Source organism: Vulpes vulpes, chromosome 16 (genome assembly GCF_048418805.1).
Source record: "Vulpes vulpes isolate BD-2025 chromosome 16, VulVul3, whole genome shotgun sequence".
Taxonomy (NCBI): domain Eukaryota; kingdom Metazoa; phylum Chordata; class Mammalia; order Carnivora; family Canidae; genus Vulpes; species Vulpes vulpes.
Genome location: NC_132795.1, coordinates 15860420 through 15881741, shown reverse-complemented (window position 1 = coordinate 15881741; position 21322 = coordinate 15860420). Strand labels below are relative to the sequence as shown.

General features: G+C 35.6%; 1 protein-coding gene across 6 annotated transcripts in view; it reads left to right on the top strand.

Moving 5' to 3' along the window:
- ADAM23 (ADAM metallopeptidase domain 23) overlaps positions 1–21322 on the top strand; it is a 169406-nt gene that overhangs the window by 90888 nt on the left and 57196 nt on the right. For all 6 annotated transcript variants that reach the window (XM_072742146.1, XM_072742145.1, XM_072742143.1 and 3 more), the window contains exons 5-9: positions 6047–6129; positions 7137–7200; positions 11411–11483; positions 15193–15269; positions 17093–17158. In XM_072742146.1, coding sequence (XP_072598247.1) covers positions 6047–6129; positions 7137–7200; positions 11411–11483; positions 15193–15269; positions 17093–17158 — 363 coding nt within the window. The remainder of the gene's footprint in view (positions 1–6046; positions 6130–7136; positions 7201–11410; positions 11484–15192; positions 15270–17092; positions 17159–21322) is intronic.

Here is a 21322-nt window from a genome sequence, read left to right as displayed (position 1 = left end):
ATGGAGGTACCCCTTGGATCTGTTTCGGTCCTGGATCACTTGTATGGATACCACTCCACACGCTCCAAGATACCTATAATCTGAATGCTGGACAGTAGTAAGTGCTGAGGAAGATGTGGAGAACTAGAACCCTCACATACTTCTGGTAGGAATGTAAAATGGTGTGCTGCTTTGGAAAACAGGTTGGCGATTCCTCAAAAAGTTAAGCATAGAGTTACCTTAGGGCCCAGGTGTTCCCTCCTGGTAGATATCTAAGTGAACTAAAAACATATGTTTAAGCAAAAACTTGTACGTAGATGTTCACAGCAGCATTATTCGTAATCAAAAAGTGGAAACAACCCAAATGGCCATCAGTCGATGAATAAATAAGCTGTGCTACATCCACACAAGCGAATATTAATCAGTCATAACAAGTAAGGAAGTACTAATGCATGGTACAACATGGATGAATCTTGTAAACATTATGCTAAGTCAAAGAAGTCAGTCACAAAGGACCATATATTGTATGATTCCATTTTTAAAAAATGTCCAGAATGGGCAAATCCATGAAGACCAAAAGTAGGGTATGGTTGCCAGGGGCTGGGGGTAAGGAGGAGTAGGAAGTGACTGCTCATGGGTGCAGGGTTTCCTCTTGAGGTGGTGGACGTATTCTGGAATTAGTGGTGATGGTACAGGACAACTCTGTGCGTGTACTAAAAACCACCGAATTGCACCCTTTACAAGGGTGAATTTTATGGCTTGTTGCTTATATCTTAAAGTAAAAAGAGACCCTCAGGTGGGGAATGGGGGTTTATTTACCCACCTTCTCAACAAACGTGAATCCTTTGCACCTCTCCGACTGATCTTGTCACTCAGGCTCATGAATAAGTCATTTGTATTCATTAAACAGATACTGATTCAGCTTCTTGTGATCTAGTCCCTGTTCCAGGTACTGGCTGTATATCAGTGAACCAAGCAGATAAAAATCCCTGCCTTGGTTCTTTGCTTTATCACTATAATCACATCACCCTCCTGGAAGTTTTTGTACTTTTTTTTTATTATTATTATTCGAGTCATCACCACAGCTCAGTTCAAGCTCACTTCTTCCGTGAAGTGTTCTTGGCAGGGATTTGCTGTTGGAGGAAATGGCCTCTGTGGGCATAGCTCCTGGCTGGGAAATGGAAAAAAAAAAAAATCATGAGAGCAGACAACACTGGTTCGTCACAAAGCTATTTTAAGTTTGAATAGGATAATTTTGTATGAACTATTAAAAATTTATGTAGCATTGGTACAGCTAAACTGTTCTAATACTTGAACATTTTTCTCCTATTGAGTTTAATGAAGATAAATAATTAAATGGTATTGGGGTCGCAAGTTCCCTGAATCTCTGAAATATTTTTTTCATTTCTTTATGCTGCAGTATTCAAATTCAAGTCTATGTGCCCGGTTAAAGATATCTTTTTCTCTTTTGCTGCCAGCCCACTGATGTGTTAAATAGATTAATAGACCCTGATGATTGAAAAGTGTGAATTTAAGGATATGTGTGTAGAATAATCACTTGCACATTATGTCCTATTTTATTATTATATTCAGAAGCTGGATTTTTTACATTTTTATATTAAAAATATACATGTTGGTGAGCTTAGGCCCATGTAGTTTTTTTTCCAAATGTTTATCCAGATGTTTAGGAGTTTATGAGAGTTTATCTTTTAAAAAGATTTATTTATTTATTTGAGAGAGAGAGAGAGAGAGAGCAGGGGCAGAGGGAGAGAGAATTTCAGGCAGACTCCCGGCCGAGTGTAGAGCCTGACTCAAGGATCCATCTCCCGACCCTGAGGTCACTATCCTGAGATCACGACCTGAGTGGAAACTGCCCACTGCATCGCCCAGCACCCCTAGAGTTTATGGGGGTCTCTTTATGATGAAGATAATAAGAACTGGCTGATTGAACTTTATTGAGGAGTAGATGAAATCATTAAACAGAGACACTAAGGTAGGGCAGTTTTAAAATAAATTAAATAAAAACAATAGGTTCTATTTTCCAATAGGTTGTATTTAAAGTGAGTAGAAAGAAAGAATCAGACTATTTCTGTCATTTGATTGATAATACCAGGGAATCACCTAGGTTTTCCTCTTTAGGTGGTTAGCATTGGACTCACAGAGCTGTTTTCTGGTGAGGAAGTGTTTTCAAAGATGCACATTTGGTCAGTGTCCCATTATTAGCAGGTGTGGCCTGGTGGTTCTGAGTGGCCTTCTGAGCTTGGCAACCTTGTGGAGCAAAGTTGCCATTATTTGAGCATTATCTGGCTTGTGGAGTGTTCAGATGTGTGGAAGTGGTAGGTTGGGGAGCATACTTACTAGGATTTTTAAGTTCCTTTGACTAGCCAATAACTTCTACTTATCAGAAGCTCTATTTTAAAAAATGTAAATAACTCACTGACAGTTTTGAAACGAAAAGTGATGATGCCTGTGTGGACACACATAGACTTGTGTCATGCACTGGATGAGCCCATTGTGTTCTCCTGCCTGCTACTTGCCTAGTCACAGATCTGTGATGAGCTCGTAGGTATTGTCTCGAAGAGGCTGGCCAGTGCTGTAGAACTGTCCGAGTCCTTCCCAACTGGAGAAACACTAACTGGGAAGCCTGAAAACGTGTCATTCAGTTTGGATTTTACTTTCTTTAATAGGGCCTTTTAGCATTTTGTCACTGTCTCCCAATCTGTACATGGAGATAGTAGTTACTATGAGACGGTGAGTGAATGCTCAAGATGGTTAGATCCTTGGGTGGAAGGCAACCCCAGAGCTGACTCTCCAACGTGACCACTCATGAAGCCTTCTGGGAGTGGCCCCTATCCCTTGGACCCCTCCCATTATCCTTGTTACCCAAGAGGGAATGCCTCTTTTCAACTATGATTTATTTAATATGAAATACTTTGAAAGGTTACTTTGCAATGGTATTTATAAAATGTTGCATACATCTGGAGAGTTACCAGATAGTATTTTTATGCTAATGCTTTCTTAAAAACTTGTTATAATTTTAGTAATAAGAAACTCAGAAAATCCTTTAATACTATCAGATACTAATATTAAATTAGAGCCTGCTGAATTGCTCATAGTGCTTAATATAACTACACAGTCTAGATATCCCAGCTTCCTTATGATAATAAATGTCAGGGATTGCATGTTACCTTGAGTCTTATTTACGGTTTAGAGAATATGGTGATTTACCTTCAAATATACAGAGAACTGAAACAATTCCTTCAGATAATATCCTACCTTAATTAAAACAACTAACAATGACTTTTACACGGAGAGACCATCAATCTTCAGTTTCTAATACGAATTAAAATAAAATCTAAGAAAGGAGATGGAGATATTTTCTAGCAAAAAGAAGAATATTTTTAGGAAAATCTGGAAAACATAGCTTTTCTTAGAAAGGTCAAGGAAATATGACAGTGTTTGCTATGCACTTCTAATAATCACCTGACTTAAGAGAGCCTCTTGGTGTGATACAAAGTGCTAAGTAACCAGTTTGATGGAATTTGCAGTTACCTATGGTTGTTTTTAGAATCATGTGAAGAGTGAAATTTAACTGCAGAATATTGACCTGGATTCACAAATTGCTGAGATGCATGATACCATTTGTCCTTATAAGGTCCAGTGTTGAATATGCAAATAAAACTTGTCATATTGCATACAAATCAATATTTATGTTAAAGGTTGCCTTTTGAGAGCCAAACCCCATACAAAAGCAAACTTTTACAAAATATTAACAATTTGATTATAATACCAAATTGAGACAACCAGCACTGGAAATGTGTATTATAGTTTCTAAGGGGAAGCAAACTGAGTTGGTTGAGGAGTGGTCATTTGATATTTGGATAGACACTTCTATCACTGTAAATAATCTCTTAGGCTATTGTAATACAGTGTAATGAACACTGATCAAAATGACTGTAAATCATCAATGAAAAGTATGTTCAATATATTATATTTAAGAAAACAAATAGGATGCTCTGGTTCAACAGTGTGGATTCAGTGCTTATATTTATCTCTGTTCCCTCCCAACAACCTAGTCAAATACCAGTTAAAGAATAAAAAACGATATAAACCTACAAGGACAAAGGCAAGAGAAGAAAAGACTGCAGACAAGAGGTATCTGTAAACTTTTAGGAGATAGAAAGCAAATGGAAGAGGGGTAACTGTCAGGTTTGAGTTTTTCCTGTTCTGTTAAGTTCCATTAGGGGAAAACCAAGAAGCAAGCCAATTGAAGATCCAGGAATTGAAAGCACATGAAAACAGAGAGGCTGGTTGAAAGTCTACAAGAGGGTACTTAAATCCCTGATGTACTCCATACCCCATATAACCAGGCAGCCGTCCCTTCTCTGCACTGATAGAAGAGTTCTGTTTATAGAGAAAAATGGAAAGGAGTGAATTATCAGAGAAATAATAAAAGTTTCCTAGAACTGAAGTGCATGCATTTTCTTGATTAAAAGGTTTGACCAAGTGTTTAGCACAGTGAATAAGCAAGGCACGTCTTGAGATTTCATGAAAATGGAGATGAATAAAACTCTCTAAAGTTGTCTTGAAAGGGGAAAATTATATTTTATAAAAATTATCAAGGGGTGCTGGGTGGCTCAGTCAGTTAAGCATCTGCCTTCAGCTCATGTCATGATCCTAGGGTCGTGGGATCGAGTCCCGCACTGGGCTCCTAGTTCTGTGGGAAGTCTGCTTCTCCCTCTCCCTCTGCCTGCCATTCCTCCTGCTTGTGCCTTTCTCTCTGTCAAATCAATCAATCAGTCAATCTTTAAAATATTATCTGACATTAAATAGCATCTAATTCTCAGCAGCAACATTAGAAGCTGTGCAAAATGTTGTTGAAATGCCGAGAGAAAATAATTTCCAATCTAGAATTCTCTACCGACCCAAATGGTTGATCTAGTTTGAAGATAGAAAGAGAAAGTTTTGTTTGTGCAGGTTCTCACCAAATTTATCTTCCATGATCACTTTTTCAAGGAAGCACCAGAAGATGTGTACCTTCAAAAAAGGGGAGAGTGAGATCATGAATGGAGAAGACATGGGGTCTAGGGTTCTGCATAGAAGGAAGCAGAAGAGTTCCCAGGATAGCCCTAAACAGAACTCCTGGTTGGTGGCTCTATGTCAGGCCTAGTGGGAGGCTGAAGGGGGACAAAGGGGCTGTCTCCAGGAGTAAAATGGATGTGATAAATTACCTGTTATGTTTAACTAGGATGTAGAGTATAAATATTCCTCTCAGAAATACATAGATAACAACAGAAGAAATAGATAAAAGTTAAAAAACAATAGCAATGGAGATAGGGAGAGAGGGAAAAAGTAACTGCTGTGTTCTTTCTAAAGATTTATTTATTTGAGAGAGAGAGAGAAAGAAGGCACATGTGTGTGTGGGCAGGGGAGGGGTAGAAGGAGACGGAGAGAATCCTCAAGCAGACTCCCTGCTGAGCATGGAGCCCATGGCAGGGCTCGATCTCATGACCCTGAGATCATAACCTGAGCAACAATCAGGAGTTGGGCGCTCAATGAATTGGGCCACCCAGGCACTCCTGTGTTTTTACAATAGGCCTTGTAATTACTACTTGACTCTGAAAATTAAGTTCATTTAATACTTCTAAGAAAATTTTAAACTAGTTTTAAAAGGTAGGAAAGCAAACAATAAGATTTTATGTAGTTTTCTGTCAAATGCAATTATTAACAGCACCTTTGGGGTCTCTAATCAATGAGAGAGTAGGCCTTATTCCATAGTCATATCTGGTAAGTATCTACTCCTTTGCATGTTTAAGAAAGGTATGTAAGTTGTACCAGTTGTGTTGGTGTGGTATTCCTGTTAATAGCTTTTTCTCCTTCATTAAATTTAATAATATGACATCATTATAGAAAAGCTGAAAAATTGCCTAGTGCCCTTTGAGATTTCATGTCAACCAGGAGGACTTTGCGGGACCATCTCTGCAATCCCTTTTGGCTTATAGAAGTATCTGTAAGAGTGAATGATAGGAAGCATGGCTAATCAATGAAACCTTCCTCTGTGTTGTAGGGCGGAGAGCACTGTTACTACCACGGAAGCATCCGAGGTGTCAAGGACTCCAGGGCAGCTCTGTCGACCTGCAATGGACTTCAGTACGTGCGAGTCGTAGTGGGAGGGTGAACTTGCTTTCATCCATTCACTGTTTCTGTCTTTTCACAGATGCTTGTTGTAGTGACTCTTCTGTGCCAGTCGCACGTTAAGAACTGGATACGGAGTGATGAATAAGGAGGGCATAGTCTCTGTTCTCTTAACAGAGTTTGCAAGAGATTCAGAGATTAAACAAGTGATTACATAGGTTAATCTTTGATTGCCATTGTGGTAGGAACTGTGAAGGGGAGGGTCAGGGACTTATGGGGTGACCAAACCTAGTCTAGGAAGGTTTCCCAGAGGTATATGTCAGAGGACATAGCAGGCAGGTGCTGTTGGCCAGGTGAGGATGGGAGGCCAGAGAGAGGAGTTCATACATCGACTTGAAGGCAGGCTCTAGAAAAATTTCTCTAAGCACCTTTTGGACCCAAATAGTAATACTTGATGTAAAGGTGTAGCTGTGGGCCTGTGATGAAAAAGGATCTTGAAAATCTTAATCTTCCTATATCTCTCAAAATGATATGCAACATAGAGTCATACTGCTTAATGGAAATTCACAATTTGCAGCCATAAATATGCTTCTGTTCACCTCTTCAGAATCAGATGGTTTTAAATTACTCTATTGCACAAAGCACCTGCTTTTTCCTAGATGATACCAGATTTGCGTAAGAAAAAAAATGTACTAGATGTACATTGTCTTGGAATTATATTGTGACATACTGGAACTGTATGAATAGCCCTGTACCAGATTAATCCTCTAATCTTTCCATTTTGTTTCAAAAATGTATTATAACATTTCTAACTTATATGCTTGTGGTATATACACTTTTAACACCTTTGGTAGCCTGTCTGCTGTCTAGTACAGTTCTGAGACCACAGACAGGTGTATGAATTAGATTTGGGGCAGCATAAAGATGTTTGTTCAGATATACTGTTCATTTTTAAAGATGCACTGTGAAGCTCATTTGCTGTTTTTGTTAATTTTCTCCTCGTGTGGTTTCTTGTCTTGCAGTGGTATGTTTGAAGATAATACCTTTGTATATATGATAGAACCACTGGAGCTGATTCACGATGAAGTAAGTCTGTGATCTCAGTTTCCTGATGGCGTTATATTCTTTTAGCATCTTTGCCTTTGAGCCATAAAGAACAGAACGTGAATGTCAATGTACGTTGATAGGTAGCACCTTATTTCAAACATAGAATGACACCATGAATTTTGAAGTTTAAATCACATGTCCCAGGTGTGTTGAGAAGCTGGTGCTGGTGTTTTGAATTTAGAAATATGCAGATTATGACCTGCTGAATTTGGGAACACAGGCCACCTACACGGGCTCAGCAGGTGGCTCCGAGCTCCCACTCTGGGGAGATGAAACCCATGGTTGTTTTGAGTGGAGGTGCAGTTTCAATATACTCACCCAGGGCAAGTAAAGTCACGGGATTTACTACATACAGATCCCAGTATCTGGGAGGGGAGCAGTAAGCCAGAGGAAGAGCGGTCCTCCACCCCAGGTCATGAGAGAGCAGGAGATAGCAGGTACCAGGCACCTATTGCTTGAAAGGTGGTTGGAATGCAAGTCCCTGACTTTAGCAGGCTTAATTCTAAGTGGTTATTTTAAAAGGTGCCCTGGGAAAATCGAAGTGGGAACTTAGCATGAGAATTCTAAACTCAAGTTCTTATGGAAATGTCCAGACTCTGGGTGTGAGCAAGGTTATCAGGCTGTAAAATGCCTAGGCAGCAGCTCAGAAAAACAGAAGTTGTTTTTCTCATCACACCAGGCCACACACCAGTAAGGGATGATAAGAGGCAACAAACCTAGGTTTTTGGAAGTGAAGGCAGTTCTTTCCAGCCTATAGAGCAGAGAGGACATTCTGTTTTGTACTGACCACCTTCTTTTCCTTTATTTTATTTTATTTTATTTTATTTTATTTTATTTTATTTTATTTTATTTTATTTTATTTTATTTTAATGCAGCTAGCTAATATAAAGTACACACTTGGTTTCAGATAGAGTGTGCAATGATTTATCAGTTGCGTTAAACACCCAGTACTTTTAATCTCACCTCTTCTTTAGAGAATTGTATAACTATAATATACTTAACTTTTAAAAGAATCTCCAGTGGGGAAATTTGTAGTTGAACTATGATTATATTAGATAGCATTTAATTTCCTTTAGATAGGGAAGAAAATAATGTTTAGAATCGTGCATGGGGCAGCAACCTGGATGAGAAACCATAAGGGCATTATGCTAAGTGAAATCAGTCAAATGGAGAAAGACAAATACTATATAATCTTGCTTATGTGTGCAATCTAAAAGTACTGAACTCAGAAACAGAGAACAGGTTAGTGGTTACGAGAAGCCAGTGGGGGAAATGTGAAGGTGGTCAAAAGGTACAAACTTCCAGTTATAAGATAAATGAATTCTGGGGTGTAATGTACAACTTGGTGACTATAATATCTTTGTATATTTGGAAGTTGCAAGGACAATAGATCTTAAAAGCCCTCATCACAAGGAAAAGTTGTCTTTGAGCTGTGATGGATGTTAACTACACTTATTGTGGAGATTATTTTCAGTATATACATACATCAGATCATTATATTTATGCCTTAAACTTATACAAGATTACATGTCAATTATATCTCAATAAAATTGGACAGAAAAAGGAATCATATACTCTCATGGTGTTGCTCACTAATGGAATGAAAACAAATCTGAAATTTGATCTATATTCGTTAGGTATTGTAATGGGGGCTTATGACCCACTGGGCACTATTTTAGGTGCTGGGGATAAAATGGTGAATAAGATAGACATTGAGCGTGAGCTTCCTGGAGCTTACAGTCTACAGGGGAAGACAGGGGTATACAGGTTGAGTAAATAATTACATACTGTGTGTTTTAGATAGTGATATGGCCTAAGGAAAAAGAAGTGAAGCCAAGGAGGTAGAGTTAAAGCTTCAGGGTAACTATCCATGGAAGAGCCAAATGAGATGGTACTTTTGAAGGAGGACTTTCAAGAAATTAGGGAGCTGAAAGGACATTATAGGAGAAGAGCACATGCAAAGGCCCTGAGGCAAGTTCCTAGTGTGTCATAGGAACTCTGAGGAGCTCAGTTGGATTGGAGAGGAGTGGACAAAGGGGAGAATGGTAGGAGATGAAGGCACTGGAGGGTGTCAGTAGGGAAGTCACATCAGTGAAAAGGACTGCTAATGCGAAAATAATATTTCGAGAGTGATCGAGTCAGAATATTACAATCGTTTGATGTGGAGCAGAAAACATTTTTTTATCTTTAGAGGTTTTATCTGTAGATGAAATAAGTTTTGAAATAGGCTCTAGCCATTTAGGCTATTGATAATTGCAGTTGAATAACATTTTTTTTGTGGCAATGTATATTCAAACATGATGTGAATTTCAAATTTGAGACAACAATGTCATTACATTTTGAATGTTTAAAGTTTGCTTAAACCTGTATCATTTTTCAATTATTAAATATAAAAATTACTGGATAACAAAGACAACTACCCCTAGATAAAGGCATTTTGACTAATTAAAATGTTTTCCCCCTACTCTCGTGGTAGGTAAATAACTTGTACACAGCCAGATTATTTGACTCGGTCAGCAGAATAGTCAACTTTGATATCTTGCATTGATTAATGGCTCTGTTACACTAAAAAATAAAAAAAACAAAAGAACCCAAAGAACAAAACAAAAAAACCCCAAAATAACAACTCCCTAAGCTTCAGGTTTCTAAATATGTAAAATAAGATGATTTTTCAATGCATCCCCAATAGAGCAGTTTTGTAGGTTTGATGAATAAACAAAGGTATGTGACTATGTTTAATAAACTGTTGAAGAGATTTATAAATACCAACTATTATTGTCATAGTATTTAGAGCGTCGGTTTTACATTGTTATACCCATGATCATATTCTTCAGGGGCTGATTGTTCCATGCCTACTGCCTTTTCTCTTTTGCTTTCTTCCTTACTCCCCACCTTTTGTTCATGAAACAGTCTGTCTTCTTCACTGTGGGAGAGGGAAAGGAACAGTGCTTAAAGTTTTAAATTAGTCAGTTTAAAAAATTCTGTTGCTAATCCAGTTGTGAGTTTCATTGCTCTGAGTATCATTTCACCTGTTACCAGAATTAAGAATTTACTGAACTTGAATTTAGATTGTTTGATGTTTAGTTTATTATTGCTGGTTTTAGTATGCTTTAGTATGCTTGACTTATTAGTCAAGTAACATGGATGGGATATTTCTAATAAGAATTCATGTTATCTCTCAAGTAGTGAAGAGCAAAACTCTTAATTATTGTGAGTCTCATATGTAATCTATTTAGAATACTCTTTTTATAACTATTTTTCTGCCCATGAAACTAATACATTGTAGGATATTTGGAAAAGCAAAATAAGCAAATACTTACCTACATGGTAATTATCCATGATCCCATTCTGGAGAAAGAATTTCTCTTCACCTTTCAGTATACACACTTTCAGTTTTTCAATGATGTGGTCTCACATATTTTTAAAATAAATTGAATCATTATTCTGTAATAGGATTTTAGCTCAATAATGGATCTCTCTGAGCCACAATATTTTTGTTTGTAAAATAAAGATAAAATATGCATTATATAGAGTTCTTGTGAAGATTAAATCAGGTAACATGTACATTAACAGTGTCTGGCACATATTTTGCACTCAATAATGGAAGCTGATGGTAATAGTACTGGAAATAAGATATTTCTAAAAGTGTGGTTTCTAGGAGAAAGGATATGAATATTTTCAAGGTCGTTGATAGACATTGCTAAATTTCTCTTTGAACTATGCTCCCAATTTATTCCTATCAGCAGAGCATGAGAGTGCTTTTTACCTTGCAACCATAATTAACTACAGTTATCATAATTTTAAAACCTTTGTCAACTTGACGGCAAAAATTGGTATATCTTTTTTTTTAATTTGCATTTTGAAGGAGTATTTAAGCATTCATCTTTTTTAATATGTTCATTCACTGTTTGTTTCTTTCTTGTGAATTTCCTATTCATGGCTTTGAAGAAAGCTGAGGTTTCAGAGAAGCTAATGAAACTGTGCTTTTATCTACACTGGGGCAATTGAATGGTGCTCTGTTTTTTTGAATTAAAGTTTCAATAAGATATACTTTTTATTTTTGATAGCGAAAACATTAGCATATAAATGTTCCCATTTTAAGAAGGATATTGGAGAAAGTTCTAACACTGTTCCAGAGAAGCTTAATCGCATCTTGCTTTTTAATTGTCTACAATTGTTTTTGTTTCAGAAAAGCACAGGTCGACCACATATAATCCAGAAAAGCTTGGCAGGACAATATTCTAAGCAAATGAAGAATCTCAGTAAGTTTTAATTAAGGTAGCCATTTAATCTTATGTAATAGGAGGTTTGCCTCGATGAAACTGGGTGCAGACGCAGGCTTACTGGGCAGTAGAAATGCTCTGTGGTAAGTAGTGTGGGTGGGCAGGGGAATAGATTGTGACTGGTGTGTAATGAGGCACAGATAGTCATTGCCGATGGAAATGGTGACATATGAAGCCCAGGGGTAAACCTCTGTTAGGAACCAGACAGTGTGGCTAAATTTAATGGTGATTTGTAATGAGGCTCATCCTTAAATTTCCCTGGCAGTTTACTGATTTTTTGACAGTTTATATTGTCTCTCTCTTATGCTCTGGTCCCAAGGCATCTTAAGCATGCTGATGTTGACAAAAGCTTCTTTTGGATTATTGGGTTATGTGATATTACTTCTGTATATTAATGCCAAAAGCCTTTAATAATTTATGCAAAATCTTATGCCATACATTATTTTTAAATCTCAAATGAATTTAGCACACTGAAATGCTCTTAAATTTTCAGATATTGAGGGTCAGGTGATTGTAGGTCAAATATGCATATTCCAATGAATCTTGAATGGCCTGTTACATTTTGATGATGTTGAAGAAAATGATATTTGAATTATAAAGTATAATTTGTGCATTACAAATAGAATTCGATTTGTGACCATGAGAATGTGAAATGTTTAGTGACTGGCGTACGTTTTTCACCTTGGTTTATTTTGATTTTGAGGTGATGTGTGCTATTAATGCTGCTATTTCTCCACGTAGTATTTTTATTTTATTTTTTTTCATCATGATAAGTATATTCTTTAATCCCCATAACCTTTCTTACTCATTCCCTCCTCCCATCTCCCTTCTGGTAGACATCAGCTTGTTTACTATAGTTGAGTTTCCTGGTTTGTCCCTTTCTTTTTTTCCTTTGTTAATTTGTTTTGTTTCTTAAATTCCACTTATGAGTGAGATCTCATAGTATTTGTTTTTCTCTAACTTATTTTGGTTAGTATTATACTCTCTAGCTCCATCCCTGTTGTTGCAAATGGCAAAATTTCGTTCTTTTTTATGGCTGAGTAATATGCCAGTGTGTGTGTGTGTGTGTGTGTGTGTGTGTGTGTGTGGGGACACCACATCTTCTTTATCCTTTCATCTATTGATGGACATTTGGGCTGCTTCCATAGTTTGGGTATTTTAAATAATGCTGCAATAAACATAGGGTGCATGTATCCCTTTGAATTAGTGTTTTTATATTTTTTGGGTAAATACCTAGTAGTGTGATTGCTGGATTGTAGGGTAGTTCTGTTTTTAACATTTTGAGGAACCACGTACCATTTGCCAGAGTGGCTGCACCAGCTTGTATTTCCCACCAACAGTGCAAGAGGGTTTCTCTTTCTCCACATCCTCGCCAACACTTGTTGTTTCTTGTGTTTTAGATTTTTTCCATTCTGACAGGTGTGAGGCGATTATCTCGTTGTAGTTTTGATTTGTATTTCCTTGATGAAGAATGATATTTATCATCTTTTCATGTGTGTGTGTTGGGCATCTAGATGTCTTCTTTGGAGAAATGTTTGTTCATATCTTCTGTCCGTTTTTTTACATCTTTTTTTGGAGAGAGAGTGCATACAGGAGGGAAGGGGCAGAGAGAGGGAGAGAAAGAAGCCCAAGCCATCTCCATGCCCACCCTGTAGTGCAATATAGGCCTTGATCCCATGACCCCATGACCCTGAGATCATGACCTGAGCCAAAATCAAAAGCTGGACACTTAACCGACTGAGCCACCAGGCGCCCCTCTTCTGTTCATTTTTTAATTGGATTATTTGGGTTTTGGGTGTTGAGTTGTATCAGTTCTTTATATATTTTGGATACTAGTTCTATATTGGATATGTTATTTGCAAATACCTTCTATTCAGTAGGTTGCCTTTAAGTTTTGGTGATGGTTTGCTGTGCAAAAACATTTTATTTTGAGAGAGTTCCATTAGTTTATTTTTTATTTTGTTTCCCTTGCCTCAGAAGACATATCTAGAAAAATGTTGCTATGGCTGATGTCAGAGAAATTACTGCCTGTGCTCTCTTCAAGGATGTTTATGGTTTTAGGCCTCACATTTAGGTTTTTAACCCATTTTGAGTTTATTTTTGTGTGTGATGAAATAAAGTAGTCCCATTTCATTCTTTTGTGTGAAGCTGTTGTTGAAGAGATTTTCTTTTTTTCCATTTTATATTCATTCCTCCTTTGTTGAAGATTAATTCACCATGTAATTGTGGATTGATTTCTGGTTTTCTCTCCTGTTCTATTGATCTCTGTGTCTGTTTTTATGCCAGTACCATACTGTTTTAATTACTACCACTTTGTAATATAACTTGAAATCTGGAATTGTGATAGCTCGAGTTTTGTTTTTCTTTTTTCTGGATTGCTTTGGCTATTTGAGGTCTTTGTGGTTCCATACAAATTTTAAGATTAGTTGTTTCTATTTCTGAGAAAAATGCATTGGTATTTTAATAGGGATTGCAGTAAATCTGTAGATTACTTTGGGTAACCATATTTGTTCTTTCAACCCATGAGCATGGAATGTCTTTCTATTTCTTAGCATCATCTTGCATTTCTTTCATCAGAGTTTTGTAGTTTTCAGAGTACAGGTTTTCCACCTCTTTGGTTAAGTTTATTCCTAGATATTTTATTGTTTTTGGTGCAATTGTAAATGGGATTGTTTTCCTAATTTCACTTTCTGCTGCTTCATTATTAGTATAGAAGAAGGCAACAGATTCCTGTACATTGATAGTGTATCCTGTGACTTTATTGAAGTCATTTATCGGTTCTAGTAGTTTTTTGGTGGAGTCTTTTGGGTTTTATATATATAGTATTATGTCATTTGCAGATGGTGAGAGTTTTACTGCTTCCTTACCAAAATGGATACCTTTTATTTCTTTTTGTTGTCTGATTGTTGTGGCTAGGACTTCCAGCACTATGTTGAATAAAAGTGGTGAGAGTGAACATCCTTGTCCTGTTCCTGACCTTAGGAGAAAAGCTCTGTTTTTCAACATTGAGTATTATATTGGCTGTGGGTTTTTCATATATGGCCTTTATCGTGTTGAGGTTGTCTCTCTAGACCTGGCTTTGCAGAGAATTTTTATCATGAATAGATGCTGTAGTTTGTCAGATGCTTTCCCTGCATCTATTGAAATGATCATGTGGTTTTTATGCTTTCTCCTACTGATGTGATGCATCATGTTGACTGTTTTGTGACTATTGAAACATACTGGGGTTCTGGAAAGAAATCCCACATGACTGTGGTGTATGATTTTTTTAATGTATTATTGGATTCAGTTTGCTAATATTTTGTTGAGGATTTTTGCTTCTACGTTCATCAGGAATATTGGTCTATAGTCTTTATCTGATTTTGGTATCAGGGTTATACTGGTCTCATAGAATGAATTTAGAACTTTTCTTTCCTCTTCTTTTTTTGGTAATAGATTGAGAAGAATAGGTATTACCTCTTCTTTAAATGTTTGGTAGAATTCACCTGTAAACCATTTGGTTCTGAATTTTAATTTTGGGGAGAGTTTTTTGATTTCTGATTAAATTTCAATGCTGGTAATTGGTCTGTTCAAATTTTCTGTTTCTTCCTGCTTTAGTTTTGGTACTTTCATACAATATTTTAAAAACATAATGCCATTGCACTATAGTCAGGTATACATTTTTGTATTTCTTTCTCTTTTAACACAGGTCTGGAAAGCAATGACCAGTGGCCCTTTCTGTCTGAATTACAGTGGTTGAAAAGGAGAAGGAAGAGAGCAGTGAATGTGAGTGTGGCATTGAATCACAGATGGGGCCACTTCACTCAATTAAATTGTATGCCTGAAATCACACAGTATCTTAGTTTATCTAAAACAGTTTAGATTTGGGCAACTTCCTCTTGCAAACCAAAACAACAAACCAAATTCCTCCTGTGGTTTGAGTCTTATAGGCATATTGCTTTTAATTCAGCTTTTTCTATTTGATGTAAACTGGTTACAGTGTCCCTTGAACTCTGATGTCATATGAGGAATGTATTGTTTTAGCTTTATACTCAAAACATTTTCTTATGAAGATGGCAGTGCATTTTTTTTTAATTAAAACTATAGCAGACTTTTTTATATGACTTATATAACATCATATGAAACATTTTTGTTAACAAAAAAAGTAAGGGGAAGTGTTAGGTTTTAAAATGTTGGCTAATGATGCTTATTTGTATTTCTTTCGAATTTAAAGCTCTGCTGTACCAGAATTTGAAGCTAGATATATTTTTTCTGAGGATCTATTTGACCATTAGTATCATGACAGTTACTAAATAAGAATCATGTAATTATATAATCAACAACTGTAGTATAGCTCCCATGTATTGATAAATGTATAGGAGCTTTGTAACTGAAATTATGTTCCTAGTCTTTTTCATAATAGATTAGAAAGCTGTAATGATGGGGACTGTTTCGTAATTACATGGTGAATGCTATGTAACCGAGAATTAATTCCACAGCATATAGATTACATGGTAATTTACTAGATAACTTAATGAGTAATTATACTGAAAATTGCACATTTTAGATAATGTTTTGCTGAATGTATTTTTTGGTGAAAAAAATTAGACTACCAGTCATCAGAAACTTAGTTACAGGTTAAATCGTCCTCTCTTTTTTGAGCCTATCTTCATATTGTGATTATGGTTACAAATTTTGTTTCTCTACTTAGAGTTTTTTTTCTTACTCTTGAAGATGTGGTTGGTAATAATAAGTTTTATATAGGCCTCTGACACTTCACTACAGTCCACTCTTATCAAATGTAAACTGATCAAGGACCTAGTACATAAGGAAAAGAGTCATCATTATTGATTTTTCAGTTTCAAAAAAAGTCCAAATGAAAACTAAAATGTTTGGCACTTGCTCTTAAAATTATGTAGTAACAATGAAAATTTAGAAGAATTTAGAAAATAGTAATTATCAATGTTTGTTCCTTTGAGAAGTTGTGTGGTTAAGATTTAGTACATTATTATTAGTTTCACTCCTTTGAGTTAATGTTTCTTTTGACTATATTGATAGCTGTTCCACATGTACTGTACTATTCTTATTAAATGAGTTTTAATTAGATTTCCTTTGAAGTTTTAAGTAGATAAGAATCTTTTTTTATCATATTTTAGTGCCAAAGAAATTGATATTTATTTATTTTGGCAGAATTATACTGTACATTTTTCTCTAGAATATTTTTACATGTGAAAATAACATGTGCTGGAGGCACCTGGCTGGCTCGGTTGGTAGAACATGTGACTCTTGATCTTCGGGTCATGAGTTTGAGCCCCATGTTGGGTGTAGAGATTACTTAAAAATGAAAAAAAAATCAATTAAAAAATAACATGGGCTTTTCTCTATCTTGATGAGTATTTTAATGATAATTAAATATAATTCTTTTCTGAATACTTGAGTATTTATCCACACTTTACAATCACTTTCTTTGATTTTGCTGACCAAGTTTCTTCCAGGGTGTTTATAATGTAGGCAGCAAAGATTTCTTTTGAAATAGTCGATCTACAAGTTAGTAGTGAGCATCAGAGATGTATCCACCACCATTCTGACTAAATTTTTATTTTCCACAGCCATCTCGTGGTGTGTTTGAAGAAATGAAATATTTGGAACTTATGATTGTAAATGATCACAAAACGGTAAGAATATAAAGAATCAGTGAGTTTTAGACCTGACAGCTTGCCTAAGGAAGAATACATTTCACTTTATACTTAATCATTATTTATTACTTATTAGGGTCAATATATTTAGATGCTTTATTTCTTTGAAATTATTGAATGACTTGATTTATTTCATGGTGTTGGGAAACATTGGGCTTTATAGTATTTTCACAACTCTAAACTTTCTTTTTAATTAGTGGCTTTAATGAATGGATTTAACTGTTCGTTTGACATCTTTTACATACCTTTCTTTAAAATTCTTATTTTAAATAAATAAATAAATAAATAAATAAATAAATAAAATTCTTATTTTCTACTTTTTTCATCTACGTATTTGGGCACTACTTTCCAATTTTATTCCATCTTTGTTCTGAGAACATTGTTTTTTTCTTCCTAATTATGACTTGTGGCAGATATAATTATGGGAAGTAAAGATGCATAATAAAGGCATATCCAAAGAGACTATACTTGATGATTTATCTTCTTTAAATTTTGGAAAGATGAGTAATACTGTGTTACTTATATTAAAGTAAACTGTGATTTAATGGGTCATCTCAGTAACATTTAAGAGACATGAAAAATAATTATTGCCTCCATTTGCCCTTCTTGAAAATAGAGTATAAACCTTTTCTTTCTTTTTTATTCTCAAAGATTTCATTTATTTATTTGAGAGGGAGAGAGAGTGAGCACGAGTCAGGGAGAGGGGCAGAGGGAAAAGGAGAAGCAGGCTCCCTGCCTGACATGGGGCTCCATCCCAGGACTCCAGGAATCATGACTGGAGCTGAAGACAGATGCTCTACCAACTCAACCACCCAGGCGCCCGGAGTAGAAAATTTCTTAACCATGTTTTACTTAATCATGTCTCTTATAGATTGCCTGAAGCCTAGAGCTTTCTAAAAAGTCTTGTCCAGTAGGCTGTTTGCTAGTATAACCAACACTTGGGGTATGCTTAAATGTGAAACATCTAGCTCTCTGGGAAAAAGCCTTGATTTATAATGTTTGCTGATACCTGTGGTGTAGATACTCCCATTGTGGCTGCTTTCAGGTTACTGAAGTGAGGTCACTAAATGAGGAGTTGGGAAAAGTTGCATCCAGTGGACTCCTGTGAACCATTGGGAGCGGTCTCACGCACCCCATTGCTACACTTTTCAGACTGTGTTAGGCTAGTTGTACTTCTTGTTGTAATTATATAATTTAAGAAATTGTATAAACCAAGACAAAGAGTAGTTGTTTTTATGAAAACTGAATTACATTTCTGGAAAGATGAAAATCTTTTAAGAAATACTTGAAAGTCAGATATGGGTGAAAAACTTATAAAAGATTACAACAAAAATTCAGATTGATTTGCATATATCATTAAGCCCTTGTTTTGCTTTAAGGAGACAAAATTAGATTAATAGATGATAGGATAAGATTAGTAGAATTACTCAGAAAAGGCCTTGAAACCATATATTTAAAAATATGGTGACTTAATTTTTTTTACTTCTTTTATCTTTATACTTTTATTTGACTCTGTATATTAGCAGACATTTTCGATTAATTGCCAAGTATTGGTTCAGTTATGTTGAGTATTATTCAGTAGGATACCTGCTAATTTTATATGCAGATTTATTTTATTTTCCAGGGGCTTTTAAATATATTGCTTGACATATTGTTAGAAGAAACAGTGGAGAAGTCCTCTCTGGTAGGAAAGAAAACCAAATGTGTAGACAACCATTTTAGATAATGAAGGCTAAACTAGGAGTTTCAGAAGGACACTAATTTGCTTGAAACCCCAAGATAATTTTTTCATCTGAAGTATTTTTGTTGACTGGGGCATTGAAGTTTTTTTGTAGCTGATTCTCAGTCCTTAGCATTGTGGCATATTGAGAAACCATGGCTTTAGACACTTATGCTTTTTCTCATATCCATTATACAGATACTTTTAAGGTAGTGGAAGGAATAATTATGATACATGCAATGCCTTTAAATTCACAAAATACATTCACATGGAGCTGGGAATGGATAGAACACTTTTCCAGCCCATGACTTGCATCTCCACGACTCCTATTCCACCATACTCTAGTAGGAATGTACATAATGGTATCAATCAGAGTAAATGTCAGTAACTGTACAAATAGGAAAAGATAATTTTTTTAAAAATATTGAATACTTTAAATTTATTTCTTAATCCTTTTAAATGCATAATAAAATAGCACCCTCCCACTTAAAATATCATTTTCATATAAGGAAATTTTCTGCACATTATACCATATATTCTGTGATAAAGTTACCTTCTTTATGTTACCAAATTTGTTAATGGTAAACCTTGGTAATTATACTATTATTATTATTATTATTATTATTAAAATTGAATGAGAACTAGTTCTTATATGTTCATCTATCTTTGAAACTAGAAAAACAGAACTGTAATTTGCACTGATAAACTTGGAAGGAATACATAGTAAAAATGTAAAAAAAGAGAAAGCTTTATTTTTGAGCAGTAATAATACCTAATATGGAAAGAAATCACATAAAATGATTTCTACTATTTAAATAAATATTACATCTGGGCTAATAGGACAAAATATTCCTTTTGTTTTGAGACCAGGTTATATTCTAGTTCCAAATAAGTGTGTCTTTTTATAAGGATTTTTTTCTTTTGAGAGGCGAGAAAAAAGTTCTTTTAAGGTGTGCTTTATATGAAATTACGAAAATGAAGATTGTTTTTGCATTTGATTGCTACAAAGGAGTAAACCAGAACATGGATCAGAGTACTGAAACTCCCATTTTGAAAGTAAAACTAAACTAGAATAATTAACACCTGTTTTTTTAATACCTTGAAGATTTACTATTGGTTTTAGAATGATCATCCTTGAAATGACTCATCATGCCATCTTTGTGCTAGATGAGGCGGCACAGTTGTTTTGATAACTGTCATCAAGCTCTAATTTTAATTTTTTTCAAAAGGCAAATTTCTTTAAGGGTTGTAATTGTTCAGGAAGGAAAAATAAATTTGGCACTTTAAATGTAAATTATTTTCAGTGATCACAAAATGTGAAAGTAAGTTTTATCATAAATGGAGATTGCACATTTTTCTTTGTATGAAAAATTATTTCTCATTCATGCAGGAAATAGAAACATTTTGCCTACATTCACATTCAAGCTAATCTCTTTAATTCAGAGTAACCCAATATTGGCTCCCTAAAAAAGGCAGACACCTTATTTTGAGGAAGCATCGTGTTATCAGTGGCTTTCAATTAGGAAAGGAAAATCCCTCAATTTTGTAGACAGCATCTTGGTAGCTGGCTGGTGGAACCTAATTTGTGAGCCAATTATAGCCTTGATAAGGGTCTGCAAACATTTCTTTGAGCCACTTGAACTTGAGCTAAATATAAATATGAAAAGCCTATTCTAATAGAAAATTGGTTGAAATATTTTAAAGTGCATGAAAAAAGTTTCGCTTACATTTTTGCTGTATCCTTACATATTCATCAGAGAGTACAAGTATGTTATAACTCAAATATTTTTCAATTTGAACCCTATTTAAAAACTGCTATACTTTATAAGCACGGGAACAAACTCTGAGTTCTCATCAAGAATTGTGATTTATTCGGAATATACATAAACTATTTTATAAGAATTGTTAACTGGAAAAGTTTATCTCCTATCTCAACCCAGAGGAGGCCATTGAATTCCAGCTGTGTGACCTTGGATGACTTCTTTGTCCTCTTTGAACCTCACTGTCCACATTCTAGAATGGGGCTAATAAAACCCACCTCACAGACTTGTGAGGAGCAAATATTTGTTGTAGGAGAGACACTTATAGATCCTAGTAAATCCTAGCTGCTCAAGTAAGTGGAACTTCAAGTGAACAAATCTTGTGGGTATTGCTAGTTGTCCTCTTTTGTGCTTTCTCAGCAGCGGTGGACACGGGTGATTATGCTCCCCTATTTGAAACATTTTCTTCATCTTTTTGTTTCTGTGATGCAACAGCTCTCCTCACTGGCTGTCCCTTCCTAGTTTTGCGCCTCTGATTTCTAGAATTAGGGGAATGCTCATAGCTTGGCTTTGATCTATCTTTTCTTTCTATAGCACTCCCCAACTTGACCACTTCCAGTCTCAATCTTTAAATAATACCATGACTTTAAGGACATCTGGGTG